Here is a 16640-nt window from a genome sequence, read left to right as displayed (position 1 = left end):
GGGATGGTGTTGCCTGATGCCCGGCCTTCATTTCCACTTCACTTGCACGTCAACCTCATTTGACAGTATGTGAGATGGCAAATATTAGTTTGCACGCATACCATCCCCTGCCACTCGCTTCAATTCCTTAATAAACAGGATACTTGACACTACTTGGGCAAAGCCAGCCGGATATGTTTGCTTGACGCAGTTTTTCCTTGATTGTTCACACTAGCAGGAATTGAAACAGCAAGACTTCCCGTCATGGCCTTGCTCTCAGGACGCAACAAGATGTTGCCCCGGCAAGACTCACTACCTCCTCCAAACACCACAACGTGCTCGGGTTGGGACTGCCTGCAGCAGTCCCAGCAATTCGGTGTCATTTTCAGCATCATCCTGAGCGTCCTTACATTGGCCTTCCTCTACTGGTTCTTGTTCTGGCGCCGCCGAAACCCACTCACAAAGAAGCAGCAGGACGACGATCCAGAGATTGTTGAGATTGAGCTCAGGTCTCCCAACTCTTCTCAAACTACAGCAGTAATACGGTTTGTTCCAGGAGATCCAGGAGACAGGAGGAGGGATAGTCAAAGCGGGACGGTCTTCAGGCTTTACAAAGACATAACCCAACCCGGTGCTGACTCCCTAAGGAACCCAGCTCGTAATGACGAGCGTTATATTCTGGAAGGCTCATCAGTCTCTGATTCGTCACCGTCTCAACCACCGGGAGTGAAAGGCCGCAAGAAGGTGGAGTCAAGTAACAAGCAAGGGCGTGGCATTTCGGCTCCAGGAAAGCAAAATCCAGAATACAATCAAGCGATTGAACAGGCAAATGCCAACAATGGCCGATGTGGTTTCTGCGGCCAATGCCATACCATTTCCCACCAGCAGCGACTGCTTTATATGAACCAGTTGGGATTAAACTGGTATAATCAACATCCACGTATAAATCCTGCACTACACACAATGCCAACGGTAATGCCAGGTGTGCAGCTCGGTCAAGTGCCGAGGGTACACTGCTACCCATATTTCCAGCCTTACATGGCTCCTACATACACACCCATGCCCGCGTCTACGCCCGCGGCACCCATGGTGCCTTCTCAACCGTTGCATGCCACCCATTTCTCTCAGACATCACATAAAGCTCAGGCAGTACCAGCAGTACAACCTTTTCAACCTCCCATTGGAGCAACAACAACAGCTCAAGCCAATCCGGCAACAGCAGACGTTCCAAAGACAACAGCAAATAGGATACATCATCCTCCTCCTGTGAGTGGCCAAAGGGCAAAAGTCACTATCCAGTTAACATATCTAGGCCGTTTCCTGATTTATAAACATTTTAGGCAGCCCAACCTCTGGTATACCGGGACACACCGTGGTGGCGAAGGTGGGTTTGGCGACATCCAACAACTGGTCGAGCTTCCACAATAGACTCGGACTCGCATAGATCAAGAAGTCAGTCTCCACGTAGCTCATTCAGTCCATCACCAGATCGCTCCCAAAGCCCCGAGCAAGATCGTCCCACGCGTCGAAATTTTCATGATGGTGGCAAGGATGTGCGGCCAACGTCACGAAAACGGGGCAGATCACCAGTCCACCAGAGACAAGAAGGGCATTCGACCCAAGTTTCTCAAAAACAATCCGACAAACAGCCCCAGCCCGAACCATTCCCGGATTTGAACCTCTCTGACCTGGGTTCTCTGCCTTCACACACTACTCTGGACTCAAATTCGGCATACGACTGTCATGTTGATGGGTTTACACAAGACAAGGTACTTGCAGCCTTTGAGAGAGCAAGACTAGCCGAGCCAAAGTCATCAAGGACAGAAGTATTGGGACCTGCGGGAGTGACCCACAATTCATCTAAAAGTGTTTTCAAGGAAACACCCAAGGATTCGACTGAGGAAGGTTCTCAGCGTGAGCTGTCCGGCAAGCAGACTGTTGACAAGATCCTCATTACAATCTCGCCTCCTACCTCTTCGACAAGGTCGGCAAAAACAGCAGCTGGCGCTAGTGACCCTGGTGAAAGCTCAGGGCTAAAATCGACTGTCAAAATATCTGCCAGACTACATCCTGACTCTGCCAGCAAGCGAGAATTTCCTGGTGGCAAAAGAGGTGATAGAAAGAAAATCTTAGGGGACGGATTTGGGGAAGTAACAAAAGAACAGTTCTTATCACCAAAAGAAACGTCGCTCAGCAGACAGGTCTTTAGCGCTCGCAGGGACGACCACCCAGTCCTGTATCAAGTAGATGATGATGGATATGAAACTGCATCTCTTGGCACGTCAACTGAAGTCAGGGCATCGTCCAGTGGTACAGCCAAGAGTGCGGCTTGTGACGACAACGCTTCTCTTGATAGTCGCCGCAGAAGACTAGCTAACCGGGACCGCGAGATCCGGAACCAGGAGGTGATTAACAGTGAGAGGTGAGTTATTTAAGCACAAACCTTACAAAAAGCCAAAATACCTACCTATTGGTCCTAAATGCAAGCCACTGCGCCTGGTGGTCATCAAGGCGTCCCAAACCACAGGGCTAGTATTTCGAATAGCAGCTAACCATTGGTTTCGAGGCTGTAGATATGAAAATTGCCCAGAGGACTTTCACGAGGGTTCAGATTTGGACTCGTTCCGACCGAGGCCCCCTAGACCATTCACGACAGAGGCGATGTCACTTGATGAGGACCAATCCAGCCCGGGGGACGCCAGAGACGAACTGGCTTTCAAAAACAGAAACGTTTCTAGACTTAGACGAGGTGAAGTTGATAGCATGGGGGTGCAGATTTCACCACCTGAGGTCGTTGGATTCGGCGAAGATGAGATACCGCAATCACCAAGTCTTGGACCTGTACGCAAGAAGCGTGGTGGCGATAGCTCTGAGTTCTTTCGATTCCGCGGATCTGACGACAATGTTGAGAACAAGTCATACGAGTAAGAGGGTAGTATGAACATTAGCAAATAGCAAATGCTTTTCAAGTTCCAATCTACAATTGCCACTGGTAACAAACTTTCATCTAGTTCTAGAACTAGTTTGTAATAGTGTAGTGAACATGAAGTGTGCATTAGAGAAGGTCGTGTAGATATTCAATCTCGGCATGAGGCACCTGAAATTGTGCAGGTGGTGGACCCAAGCTGGAAACTAACAGGGGTTTGTGACTTACATAATACAATAGACCCACGTCAAGCTTCAAGACTCGGACAGGGATCGCGCCTAGAGCTGCAGTCACTAACTCGTTGCGACTTCTATCTAAAAATTATCCCGACAGACGCAGGTAGTTCAGCATCGCACAGCATCATATAATCATTCCCCCAATTTCAACTTTCTCAATTGTCGTTTCCAGACGATACACTCCCATTTGAGATGCTTCATACTCTTTTCTGACGGACTGCTAGTTCTGGTTTGAACTTGGCAGGTAACGGAGCACGTCGCCCGGCCGGGTTCTGACGTGACAGACAGCTGAAGATACAGCGCGTCGGTCACTTCGCTCCTTCTGAGGTTATCACCCCGAAAGTCTACCCCGACGGCCCACGAGCCAAACAAAATACGCAATGGCATCTTCTACCCGAAATGGCAACGTCAATGGCAGCGCAGCAGCCGGCCATCCTACAAGCAAGAGGTTCTCCGATGTTCCGCCCTCCATCGATGTTCCCGTCCAGGACGAGGACGAAGCTGTCGAGATCAATCTAGAAGATCTCGTCGACGACCCAACAGATCTTTGCGACCTTTTCGAGAACGAAAATGCAGCGCGCACCTATTGGATGGCCGTTGCGCTTGCTTACGCAAAGCTGCACAAGATCGACTGCGCCATCGAGGTTCTGACCCGTGGTGCTAGCGCAATGCAAAATCACAACCCAAGGGAGAAGCTCGGAATTGTTAGCTGTCTATGCTGGATGTACCTATGGAAGAGCAGGGAAGCTCCTCGCGTTGCGCCTGAGGGCGCTCTGGCGTCCGAGGTCAAGACCAAGGAGCACTATCTGCAGCTCGCCAATACCACATTCAACGAGGCATCACGCATCAATCCGGCATTCCCTCCGCTATTCCTCGCTAAAGGTGTGCTCTACCTTCTCAGGGCATCGCTTCAGACATCTGTAAAATCCGGGCAGGTTGGATCTGTAGATGCAGCCAAGGCTGGACTGCTGGGCTCGGCTCTCAAGTCATTCGAGGATGCGCTGCGCGTTTCTCAGGGCAAGAACATGCTGGCACTTATGGGCAAGTCAAGAGCACAGTTTTCGCTTGGAAAGTACGCCGAGGCTCTCGCGGGATATCAGGATGTGCTTCACAGGATGCCAGAAATGGTCGATCCCGACCCTCGACTAGGCATCGGCTGTTGCTTCTGGCAGCTGGGCCATAAGGACGATGCAAAGGCAGCATGGGAGCGCTGCCTTGAGATTAACCCGGAATCCAAGATTGCCAACATACTTGTTGGTCTATACTATCTCGACCAAAGCGGCCAGGTCCCCACCAACAGCCCAGAGTTTATCAGGCTCTACAAGAAGGCCATGACAGAATACACGCAAAAATCTTTTAAGCTCAGCAAGGATCTCCCTCTCACCTGCGCAACTTTTGCTGGCTACTTTTTGTCAAGGAAATCGTTTGCCAACGTTGATTCCTTGGCACACAAGGCCATTCAATACACCGACGTGAACGCAATTGCCAGCGACGGTTGGTACTTGTTAGCACGCAAGGAACATTACCAAGGTGACACTGAAAAGGCGAGCGACTACTACCGGCGATCTGACGATGCCAGGGGTGGCACAGATCGCGGCTACTTACCCGCGAAATTCGGAGTAGCTCAGCTGTCTGTTGTCAAGGAGGACTATGGGGAGGCCAAGTTGAGGCTCGAAAAGATGATCCAGCAGTCGCGCAATTACGAGGCTATGATCCTGCTCGGAACTCTTTATGCTGAGGAGGTGTTTGCGACTCAGTACGCCAATATCAAGGAGGACAAGTCGGCCGAGATCAAGAAAGCTATAAGCCTGTTGGAGGGAGTAAGGACGGCTTGGAAGGACACCAAGAAGAACCTCCCTCCTGATGCGGCTGTACTTCTCAACCTGGCACGTCTATACGAGACTGAGCATCCGGACAAAGCTTTGCAGTGTTTGCAACAGGTAGAGCAATTGGAAATTGAGCAGATACCTGACTCGGATCGTCCTCAGAGTATCGAAGACGAGACGCAACTGAAGGCAGCTGTCCGAAAGCTTCTGCCACCGCAGTTGTTGAACAATATTGGTTGTTTCCACGCCCAAAATGAAAGGCATGAGGCTGCCAGCGACATGTTCGAAGCCGCACTTGGAGCTTGCATGCGAATCCAGGAAGGTGACGACCAGATGGATACGGATGCGCTGGTCACAACTATCAGTTTCAACCTTGGACGGAGCTACGAGTCTCGTGGCTTATGGGACCAGGCCATTGAGGTCTACGAGGGCTTACTTAAGCGCCACGACGACTACACGGATGCAAAGATTAGACTCGCATATATCAAGCTGAGGAGAAACCCTCAGAAGGAAGGCCCAGACGCTGTTGCCAAGTTGTATCAAGGGAATCCTGCAGATTTGGAAGTGCGTGCGCTGTATGGTTGGTACTTGGGCAAAGTTCATTCGAGGAAACGGCCTGCAAACATTGCCGAGGACCCGGAACTTCGTCACTACAAACATACCCTTCAGCATTATGACAAGCACGACTGCTACGCGTTGGTGGGCATGGGGAATCTTTATCTCATGTCTGCGAGGGAGATGCGACGGGAGACAGACCAGGACAAGTCCAGGCGCAGCGCTACTTACAATAGAGCGGTTGAGTTTTTCGAAAAAGCTCTGCAACTGGACCCCCGCAATGCTTATGCCGCTCAAGGAATTGCTATCGCACTGGTCGAGGACAGGAAAGACCACAAGAACGCTTTGCAGATATTCTTGAGTGTCCGTGATACCATCAAGGATGCTCAGGTTCTCGTGAATCTCGGTCACATCTTTGCTGAGCTTAAGCAGTTTACAAAGGCAATTGAGAATTACGAGGCAGCTTTGGCAAAAGAGGGTAAAGCCAACGATCCGAGCATTCTTGCCTGCTTGGGCAGGACTTGGTTGAACAAGGGACGTGCCGAGAGGGATCTTGAAGCTTACATGAAGGCGCTCGACTGCGCGAAAAAGGTACGAGAGAAACACCACATATGGCAGAGTTAAGGATGATTTTTATTTTGGAGACATGAACTGACTTTAGTAAACTCGATAGGCTCTGAACGTGGCTCCTGAGCAGGTCCACTTCAAGTTCAACGTAGCTTTCGTACAAATTCAGCTCGCGACCACTATTTATGGTCTGAGCGAGACTCAACGATCACTCGAGCAATTGCAGGACGCGGCGACTGGGCTTGAGTCTGCCATTGCAGCTCTGGATGAGCTTGCAGCACACCCCCAGACTCCTTACCCAAAGCAAGATGTCGAGCAGCGTGCCAACATGGCCCGAAACACGCAGAGGAAGCAACTCGAGAGGGCCATTGCCAGCCAAAAAGAGTACGAGGAGAAGAACAAGGAGAAGCTGGCCGCGGCGCTGGAACTGCGACAGGCAGAGCTTAAGAGACGTGAGGAGGAGAAGCGAAAGGCGGCCGAGGCAGAGCGTGAACGTCAGGAGAAGATCCGCAAGGAGCGCGAGGCCATAGCGGCGCGCGACCGCGAACTTGCCGAAGCCAGGTACAGAGAGCAGCAGGCCAAGGAAGAGGCCGAGATGACGACCGACGGAGAGACTGGTGAGAAGATCAAGCGCAAACGCAAGGCAGCAGGGGGAGGCGGCAAGTCTGGAGAGTCACGTGGCGCCAAGGGAGGTCGATCATCGCGCAAGAAAAAGCCCACCACGGATGACGACCAGTCCGACGTGGATGATTCCGAAGCGGAACAACGCCAGCCTAAGAAAAAGCGACGTCTTACACAGAACAAGAAGGTTGACAACACCAAATACAAATCAGCAGAGATTGTTGTCGACAGTGACGAGGATGAAGAGGAATACGATGCTCTTGATCGGGCCGAACGCAAACTTGATGACAGTCGTCTGTCTACACCAGACTCGGACCTTGGGGATGCAGCTGGTGGCAGGCAGAGTGACGACGAAGATCGCATGGATGTGGACAAGAGCGGCGGCGCAAGCGGGGATGCTGACGATGATGACGGTGGAGCTACTTCACGTCCCAAACGGTCGCGAAGAGGCGGCAGGGTGCTCGACGAAAGCGACGATGAGGACGAAGACGGGACCCCGGCTGAACAGGGCACCGCGGCTACAGACGCGAAGATGGGAGATGCTGGAGACGATGACGAATGATTTTGAGGGCATGAGTACGGTCGGGATGGATGTGAGCTTTCTGGAATGGCAGTGATATAAAAAGCAGCATGATCCTGGAATAGCGGGACATCGACATTCGTCGTCACTCGCGCCGGTTAATTTCATTTGATCTCTCTTGTTGACCGTATTCGCGGCTCGTCAGGATTTCATCCCTCTTGACACCTATTGTACTGTAACATGTACTACTACGATTTTCTATTTTGACTTCTCTGATTTGCGGCTCCACCTCTTGCCCTCTTGGGGGCAGCAAGGGTATGTTGATAACTCTGTCTAACGGGATCCAATCAGGGCCATGAGCCCCCGCGTTCATGTTCGCTTCCAAGAAGTTGTCGTCCCGCCGCGGGGAGGCTGTGACGATTGTGACGCTAGTGTCGGAGCTGATATTTGGTATAATGTACTCTGTATGCACTCTCGTTGCAGGGGTGATATCATGTTCCCTTGAGCGACTTTAATTGACTGATTGGTACGATGGTCATCATATAACCAAGATGGGAATCTGGAGTAAGACGAGGTCAAGATAGGTACCAAGTTGTTCCTGGCAAATGCACCAAGATACCTTGATACTTTACCCACCTGAAATAGAAAGCGCAAGATAGTAAGAATATACTTTTCTGATTATGACGCAGACTTAGTTTAGGAAAGGTGAAAAAGTAGGGTGAGTGGCTCTTTTTTGTGTGCGTGTGTGTGTGTGCGTGTGCGTGTGAGTCTGCACAAATAGAGACAACGTTCCCCTGTTTCGGTTTGGATTTTGGTTTTCAACTTTTTTTCCATGTTTCCCGAAGTTTTTTTTTTTTTTTTTTCTTCTCAAAAACAGAACCGTCTGATTTTGGGCCGTTCCGACACCCGTCCCGAGCCGGGCGAGCCGGGGACTATTAATTGACAGCTCTTGACAGCCTGCACCTTCCGTCTCGGGGATATCAAAACCGTGCCGACTGCCGACCGCGACCCGGGACGCAGCACGGAACAGGGTCCAACCCCAAAAGAAGGTACATAATACAGTGGGATTTACAGTGGTATGTATACGTAGGTATATTGTACCTTGTATGTTGTACCCCCTCGGCGCTCCAGACTTTTTTTTCGGTTTTGTTCAGGGATAATGGCGCTGGAAAAGCTCCGCAGCCAAGAAAAGCGAATAACCCGGAAATGTATTCCTCGCCGCTCACTTTTTCTGAAACCCACCCCCCTCTGCGATGCAGGTGAAGAAAAAAAATGCAAAAAAGATGGGATTTTTTGCGGGCGCCTTGCGCGGCGTGCACATGCAGGTTCAAGAGTCTGTTGGACCTCAGAGGCGCGGTAAAATATCTCGACCCGCTTCAGGGTCGGTCCAGATGGAGCCTTTTTTAGCTGGGAAGTTCTGGGAAGAGGAAAAAAACGGCCCCACGCACAATGGCCGGCGCATGGGGCGACATGCAGAACCTATGACGACACTAGGTTATTTTCTGTACGTACCTAGATCATGCACGGGTGCTCCACGTTAATTGGGCTGAACACTTTTTTGTTTGCCCAGAGCTTTTTTTCCTCCCCCAATTGTCAGTGTTGTTCGTTGAGGTTTGAGCTTGTCTTTAAGCAAGGTAGGTAAGGTACCAAAGTACTTGTAGCTAGTAAGCCCATGTAAAAGCTCAAGCCTTCGCGTAAGAGTTCGGATCGATACAATGAATGTTGGGCACATGCCTTGTCCCATCTGGACCGATTATCAAACCGCTGAGATGCAGTTAGTTGGTCAAAAAATTAGACAGACTAGAGCTAGAGCTACTTTTATATTTCAGAGACGTAAAAACCATGGTGGCAACTGACATGTTCAACTTTTTACCTACTGAATTTGATGCACACATGCCCTCCACTGTTACTTGTACTGTACTTAGGTTGTCTTGCGCTGTGTACTTTGTACGAGAGAACCCATGTACTTTCCGGCCGCTATTACCCGCAGAAGGAGTGTATCCTTTGTGGGTAACCTCCTCTTGTTAGCTTAGCTTTTTTTTTATATTTCACTCCCTGGGATGAAAGGAGGTAAGTAGATCGGATGAGGGAAAGGACGCTCCCATGTACAAAGTATACGCCACGTACCAACATTGGTACTTTGTGTACCAAGTTTCTGGGCGAACAGACGCTTCCTTGGCCTCTTCTGACAGGCTAAGCTGAGTAGAAGGGGGTTCAGGAATTGAAGAAAAAAAAAGGGTACATACTAGGGGTGGCCGCGGAAGAGGTTCGTCGATCGAAACCAAAAGCTTTTAATAAATGCCATGTCATAAACTCTTTTTCAAGTTCCAATCTTTCTTCCCTTTCTATTCTTCAAGAGCTTCTCCGAGTCTTTTATTTGCAGAACCTCTTGTCAAAATTTGCACCTCGTTGGTTTTCGCCCCCTCAATTTTGAACCCTCTGCCCAATTAGCGCACTGAAGCTCTTGGAAGCTTTACTAAAATTGCGGGAAGCTCTTGCAGCTCTTCAATAATTGTCCTCAGGGAAAAAGGGCAGAAGCTTTGGAAGCTCTGCGAACCTCTACGAACCTCTGCAACTTTGTTGTTCTTTGAAAATTGTCACCATGACATCTCGGCCTATCTTTGTTGCCACGCATCCTCGAGCTTGCTCGACAGCGTTCGAAAGAGTATGCCGAACAATTCTTTATTATTCTTTTGATTTTGCTTTCCCTTTTGTATACACACAAATTGTCAATTTACACACTGTCCAAAATCAAATATTCTCAAGTTTCCCCTGCAAAGTGTTAAGGCATAGTCCAGAAACTGGGAAGTTGTTGCGACTGTCCAGGGTGTGGGTGCCATGGTCCCCTGGTAATTAGTGCTCTGAAACCAAATCCCTCAGTCGTCTCAATCCCTAACCCCCAATTCAGCCCAGTGGCATATACCAAACTTGGGCTCCGTACCCAGAACTTACACACCAGGTTAGCGCTAACTAACTTCACAATTCAGGTCTTCATGACCAGGCGTGACATTCTCGAATGTGCACATGAGCCTTTTGGAGATGCCTTCTATTATGGTCCGGAGAGGCTGTCAGAGAGATACGAGAAGGATGAGGCTGCCAGGTTGAAGAGCGGATTTGCCGACGTAACCTACGGAGACGTGCTTGATCGCTTGAAGGCGTCAGTCCCTGAGGGTAAAAGACTGTTCATCAAGGACATCACTCACTACCTCTGTCCTCCTGACGGCAAGCCCGCAAAGATTGCCCCTTCGCTTGCTGCAGCTGCCGAGGCTCAGAAGAACGGCAAGACCACGAACGGCGTCAATGGCGCGGCCACAAATGGTAACCACGTGAATGGAACAGCCACCAACGGCAACCATGTTAACGGCACTGCTCCCAACGGTAATCATGTCAATGGAACAGCCACCAACGGCAACCATGTTAACGGCACTGCTCCCAACGGTAATCATGTCAATGGAGTAGTCACCAATGGCAATCATGTCAACGGTGCGGCCACCAACGGCAATGCCCATGCCACCAGCGAGCCTGGAAACCCCAGCGTGGTGCCCCTGGCCATACTGCGCGAGTTTCACTTCACCTTCTTGATAAGGCACCCGCGCAGGTCCATCCCCTCCTACTACCGCTGCACCATCCCGCCGTTGGATGAGAAGACAGGTTTCAAGAACTTCATGCCCAGCGAGGCTGGGTACATTGAGGTCCGCAACATGTTTGATTATCTGCTCAGCCAGGGAGTCATCGGCCCCCACAAGGCCGGCGAGCAGGCCCCGGCCAACGGCAGCGGCGTCAGCATAACCGTCGTGGATGCCGATGACCTGCTTGACAAGCCCGCAGAAGTCATAGAAGCCTTCTGCAAGGAAGTCGGCATCGATTACAGCCCAGATATGCTCAAGTGGGAGGACGAGGAGAATCAGCAGTATGCTCTCAATGCTTTTGCCAAATGGAACGGCTTCCATGATGATGTTATCGGAAGCACGTACCTGAAGCCTCGTACACATGGCTGCGTAAGTTAACCTTCATACTTATGTTTCTTTTTCACTTGGAGTTGCGCTGTGAATCAAGCTGACCGATATGCTCAAAATCAACAGAAGACGGTGACCAGGGAATCCGAAGACGAAGAGTGGCGTCAGAAGTACGGAGAGGAAGGCCAAAAGATCATCAGGGATTGCGTTGACGCAAATATCCCGCACTATGAGTACTTGAAATCTTTTGCTATCAAGTTTTGAAAGTGCTGCGCTGGAACATATAGGATATGGCTAAGACGAATTCAATCAGTATATGAATATGATTGTTATGCTTGTGGTTGTCTAGAACGGCCGATTTTCGTGAAATGAACAAAAAAATATCCCTGTTGTACACGCTGATATGTACAGTAGTATACACGTAGTTTTAAGACTTGGCCTATGTGGTTCCTCGTAGGGTTGCCACTCTTCGCTGATGTTGCATTCAACGTCTGTGGAGGATCCATTTCCTGTTGTAGTGACGCAGTGGCGGTCGAACATCAGCTCGCCCCTCTGGCGTTCTGCACTTCGGATTTTGACGCTGGCTCAAGCCTCCACTGCCTTCAACGCTGCTCCGTTATCCTCCCCCGCTTGTTGTTCCTCCATGAGCAGCTCGGCTTCCTCACTGCGCGTCATTTCCAGATTTCCTAGTCTGTGTTTGACATTCTCGGGCCAGCTCGCCGCAAATTCCGGGTCGTGTTTGTTGGCCCAGAAAACGGTGGCCGGCACCACTTTCAGTTGCGTAACGGGTTCTGCGCCCTTCTCGGCCCCGGGCGTCACCTGTACGATGGTGTGCTGGATCAGGTTACCCTTCCCAGCACCGCCCAACACGGCAGCCATGTCGGCGATGGCATTGGCCTTCTGACGGTTGAGATCCTTGGCACGATCCGAGCGGCTCTGATTGTACAGAGACTCTGCCTGATATCCCCACTCAAGCTCATGTCGCCTCTTGAACTCGCGCAATGCTTGAAAGACGGACCGCCCAACCTCGCCCTCGCCCTTGGGAAACCTTATCTTGGCCATGGGCTTCCAGTAATCCTTTCGCAGCTTCGCCGGCTTGGACTTCTTTCCGTTGAATGGTAGTTGTTTTAATGCTCGATTGTGCTGTAAAAAGGTATGTAAGTCGTTGAACATTTCTCCCAAGCCAACCCAACTAACTGTCTTGGGTAGGAGGCATGCCGATGCGACTTCTCGTATACTCAGCTTTGGGGAGTTGTACGGGACGGAGACTTACGTCCAATACAGGCTTTGTAGAGTATATGATCTGATCTGTAGTCAAGTGGTTGAAAACCCATAATTCCTCGCCATGGGTTTCACTGAAACCGGCCTCATCCATCTTCTTGTGCCGGAACCGCTTCCTAGCCTCATCAGGGCGATACCTGGCCCAAGTGCTCTCATTTCGCACGCTGATACGGGAGACACCGACCGAGAAGCGAAGGAAAGAGGTCAATGGCGTTGATGAGTTCATTTTGTATGACCGGGAGGGCACCAGTTATGGCGCCTACATGTGCTTCCACCTTCCAATGGCAATTGTAGTGGAGCTCAAGCTTCGCGACTTTTTTGATACCTGCTGCTTGACTTTGCTTGGCCCGTGCAGTATAGAGTGTTATGTCAGCAATCACGAGATCACGTGTCGGACCTGGAAAGTTACTCTACCAGCCACATAGGCTGCCTTCAGTGGCAGGGGTCTGTGGCGAGAGCTACCCCGCTAATGTCACTTACTCAACCTCGATTCAGTATGGTTCGTCAGTGGCTCCTTTTTGCATGCTAAAGTTAGCAGTACTAGGTACCTCTACGTCACTTCTGGTAGGATCTTGATTCTGCGAGCAGGTTCCACAGCCTTCCAGTGTGGACGAGATACTCCGGGATCCTTGACAGATCGCGGGCCCGCCTTCGACTTTGTTCCATTTGCTAGCCAGATGGTTCGATATTCTTTGGGCATCAACAAGTCGTCCCCCACTAGAACTGTTCATAAATTGAACCCGTTTGTCCTCTCTTCCTGCATGAGTTCTCTTCCTGCATGAGTGTTGATTTTCTTCCCATTGACAATTTCAACAACAAACAGAATCATCAAAAACCCTCAAGCGGTAACTCTCACAAAAACACTCTTAATTTCTTTTCGTTTTCTTTTCGTTTCAATACCACTTAAGACTTACGACTGTTAATACGTCGCTCGATTGGAGAAAGCTTCATTTGCTCTCTACGAGCTTAATTTCACCATACCATCACCACATAACCCACACATAAACAACCACACAGTCAGTCAAAATGAATTCAAAAATGGAATTCACAGATAGGGCCAAGAAGGCCATGGAGGACGCCATGACCCTGGCAGAACAACACGCCCACTCCCAGCTTCTACCAGTCCACCTTGCAGTTTCTCTCCTAGACCCTCCTCCGGATTTGTCCAAGGACCAGCAGAACTCACCAGGTTCTTCACACACTCTCCTGAGGCAGGTCGTTGAGCGAGCCCAAGGTGATCCTCAGCTTCTTGACAGGGCGCTGAAGAAGACCCTGGTTCGGCTCCCCAGCCAGGACCCGCCCCCAGAGAATGTCACCATGTCTCCATCGTTCAACACCCTTATCCGTAAGGCCATGGAACTACAGAAGGTCCAGAAAGACTCATTTATCGCCGTGGACCACTTGATTTCAGCCTTGGCCGAGGACGTCAGCTTCCAAAACTGTCTCAAGGAGGCTAATGTTCCCAAACACAAGCTCATCCAGGACGCTGTCCAGACCATCCGCGGTACCAAGAGGGTGGATTCGAAGACGGCAGACACGGAGGAAGAGCACGAGAATCTCTCGAAATTCACCATCGACATGACGGCCATGGCAAGGGAAGGAAAGATCGACCCTGTCATTGGACGTGAGGAGGAAATCCGCAGAGTTGTTCGAATTCTCTCGAGGAGAACGAAGAACAACCCCGTGCTCATCGGTGAGCCTGGTGTAGGAAAGACCACAGTTGTCGAGGGCCTCGCCCAACGAATCGTCAATGCTGATGTCCCGGACAACCTGGCTGCCTGCAAGCTCCTGTCACTGGACGTCGGTGCTTTGGTCGCCGGTAGCAAGTACCGTGGAGAGTTCGAGGAGAGAATGAAGGGTGTCTTGAAAGAAATCGAGGAGGCTAAGGAGATGATTGTCCTATTCGTTGACGAAATCCACTTGCTCATGGGAGCTGGCTCTTCCGGCGAGGGCGGCATGGACGCTGCCAATCTCTTGAAGCCCATGCTTGCTCGTGGCCAGCTGCACTGTATTGGAGCCACAACCCTGGCTGAGTACCGCAAATACATCGAGAAGGATGCCGCGTTCGAGCGTCGCTTCCAACAGGTTCTCGTCAAGGAGCCAACGATCAGCGAGACTATTTCTATTCTCCGAGGTCTCAAGGAGAAGTACGAGGTTCACCATGGTGTTACAATCGCAGACAGCGCTCTTGTCGCCTCGGCGAACCTTGCTGCACGCTACCTTACCTCGCGGCGCATGCCTGACTCTGCTGTCGACTTGATCGATGAGGCAGCTGCTGCCGTGCGCGTCGCCCGCGAATCTCAACCCGAAATCATCGATTCTCTTGAGCGTAAGCTACGACAGCTGAAGATTGAGATCCACGCACTGTCACGCGAAAAGGATGAGGCATCCAAGGGCCGCCTTGCTCTAGCGAAGCAGGAGGCGCAAAACGTCGAAGAAGAGCTCAGGCCTCTTCGCGAGAAGTACGAGAGTGAGAGGAAGCGTGGTAAAGATATCCAGGAGGCGAAGATGAAGCTTGACCAGCTCAAAGTCAAGATGGAGGATGCTAGCAGAATGGGCGATCACGCACGCGCTGCAGACCTCCAGTACTACGCCATCCCTGAGCAAGAAGCGGTCATCAAGCAGCTCGAGAAGGACAAGGCTGCCGCCGATGCTGCTATCAGCGCTCAGGCCCAAACCGACCACGGTGGTTCAATGATCACCGATGTTGTCGGGCCTGACCAGATCAACGAAATTGTGTCGAGGTGGACCGGAATCCCCGTCACTCGACTCAAGACATCCGAGAAAGAAAAGCTCATCCACATGGAGAAGGCTCTCGCCAAACTCGTCGTTGGTCAGAAGGAGGCCGTGCAATCGGTTTCGAATGCCATCCGTCTGCAACGCTCCGGACTTAGCAACCCGAATCAGCCACCGAGCTTCTTATTCTGCGGTCCGTCAGGTACCGGTAAGACACTGCTCACCAAGGCGCTTGCCGAATTCCTTTTCGACGACCCCAAGGCCATGATCAGGCTCGACATGTCGGAATACCAGGAGAGGCATTCACTCAGCCGCATGATTGGAGCTCCCCCAGGATATGTCGGACACGACTCGGGCGGTCAACTGACTGAGGCTCTTCGTCGCAAGCCTTTCTCCATCCTCCTGTTCGATGAGGTTGAGAAGGCTGCGAAGGAGGTCCTGACTGTACTCCTCCAGCTTATGGACGACGGTCGCATCACTGATGGCCAAGGACGTGTCATCGATGCTCGTAACTGTATTGTCGTAATGACTTCCAACTTGGGTGCAGAGTTCCTCTCTCGGCCAGCTGGTAAGGACGGCAAGATTGACCCAACAACGCGCGAGCTTGTGATGAATGCGCTGCGCAACTACTTCCTGCCCGAGTTCTTGAACCGTATTTCCTCAACCGTCATTTTCAATCGTCTCACGCGCAAGGAGATTCGGAAGATCGTGGACCTACGGATTTCCGAGATCCAGAAGCGTCTTGCAGACAACAACCGCAACATCGCCATCTCGGTGTCGGATGAGGCTAAAGACTACCTGGGCAATGCTGGCTACTCACCTGCCTATGGTGCTCGCCCACTTGCCCGCCTTATTGAGCAAGAAGTTCTCAACAAGCTTGCCGTACTGATCTTGCGCGGCAACATTCAAGATGGTGAGGTTGCGCGGGTGGAGCTCATTGACAATAAGATTGTCGTCCTGTCGAATCATTCTAGCAGTGAGAATGGTGATGACATCGATATGATTGATGATGAGGAGGATGCGGTGGAGGAGATTATCAGGGACGACGACGATGAGTTGTTTGACTAAACGGAGGACTGAATGGATGATGACGAATCATGATAGCAAGTTTGGGAGTTGAGCGTTAGGTTTTCTTCTTTTCTTCTATTCATGTATATGCTTAGCTATGATTGAGCTCAATGAATTTTACAGAGATGTTTAAAGGCGTTAGGATTTGATGAACAAATCGATAAAATGGGTTAAATCTTAATCTACGCTATAACATGAAATGAAATGCGTGTCTATTAAATGATGTAGACAAAATTGAATTGCATAGGTACGTAGAGTCAAAAATGATTAGCCAGGAATATAAATTTGAAGGCATCTGTAGCCCCCTGGTTCATCGATCAGTATCATCTCCATGGTCACAGCTTCCTTCTATTCTTTAATATTCTTAGT

At 50.7% G+C, this 16640-nt stretch overlaps 5 protein-coding genes across 5 annotated transcripts; 4 read left to right on the top strand and 1 right to left on the bottom strand.

Moving 5' to 3' along the window:
* Nucleotides 1-243: 243 nt before the first annotated feature.
* Nucleotides 244-2907, top strand: PgNI_00872 (uncharacterized protein; the record flags this gene model as incomplete). The annotated part of the gene is made up of 3 exons (XM_031120949.1): nucleotides 244-1245; nucleotides 1320-2401; nucleotides 2553-2907. The coding sequence occupies 3 exons, from the start codon at nucleotides 244-246 to the stop codon at nucleotides 2905-2907; spliced, it is 2439 nt and encodes an 812-aa protein (XP_030986988.1).
* A 326-nt stretch (nucleotides 2908-3233) lies between these two features.
* Nucleotides 3234-7720, top strand: PgNI_00871 (uncharacterized protein). Its single transcript, XM_031120948.1, has 2 exons — nucleotides 3234-6113; nucleotides 6196-7720. Exons 1-2 carry the CDS (start codon nucleotides 3522-3524, stop codon nucleotides 7270-7272), a joined length of 3669 nt encoding a protein of 1222 aa, XP_030986991.1. The 5' UTR covers nucleotides 3234-3521; the 3' UTR covers nucleotides 7273-7720.
* A 2112-nt stretch (nucleotides 7721-9832) lies between these two features.
* On the top strand, nucleotides 9833-11450 carry PgNI_00870 (uncharacterized protein; the record flags this gene model as incomplete). The annotated part of the gene is made up of 3 exons (XM_031120947.1): nucleotides 9833-9895; nucleotides 10218-11228; nucleotides 11313-11450. The coding sequence occupies 3 exons, from the start codon at nucleotides 9833-9835 to the stop codon at nucleotides 11448-11450; spliced, it is 1212 nt and encodes a 403-aa protein (XP_030986990.1).
* Nucleotides 11451-11771: 321 nt separating this feature from the next.
* PgNI_00869 (uncharacterized protein) lies at nucleotides 11772-12693 on the bottom strand (the record flags this gene model as incomplete). Its single annotated transcript, XM_031120946.1, has 2 exons — nucleotides 11772-12329; nucleotides 12460-12693. The coding sequence occupies 2 exons, from the start codon at nucleotides 12691-12693 to the stop codon at nucleotides 11772-11774; spliced, it is 792 nt and encodes a 263-aa protein (XP_030988377.1).
* Nucleotides 12694-13505: 812 nt separating this feature from the next.
* PgNI_00868 (uncharacterized protein) lies at nucleotides 13506-16271 on the top strand (the record flags this gene model as incomplete). Its single annotated transcript, XM_031120945.1, has 1 exon — nucleotides 13506-16271. The coding sequence occupies one exon, from the start codon at nucleotides 13506-13508 to the stop codon at nucleotides 16269-16271; it is 2766 nt and encodes a 921-aa protein (XP_030988378.1).
* Nucleotides 16272-16640: the final 369 nt, after the last annotated feature.

The sequence above is a fragment of the Pyricularia grisea genome (assembly GCF_004355905.1).
Source record: "Pyricularia grisea strain NI907 chromosome Unknown Pyricularia_grisea_NI907_Scaffold_1, whole genome shotgun sequence".
NCBI lineage: Eukaryota > Fungi > Ascomycota > Sordariomycetes > Magnaporthales > Pyriculariaceae > Pyricularia > Pyricularia grisea.
Note: the sequence above shows the minus strand (reverse complement) of the source record. Positions and strands in the feature narration are given on the sequence as shown.

Coding starts and splice junctions, on each gene's coding strand:
- PgNI_00871 (XM_031120948.1), top strand. CDS start 3,522: ATGGCATCTTCTACCCGAAATGGCAACGTCAATGGCAGCGCAGCAGCC. Junction 6,114..6,195: donor CGCTCGACTGCGCGAAAAAG/GTACGAGAGAAA, acceptor TAAACTCGATAG/GCTCTGAACGTGGCTCCTGA.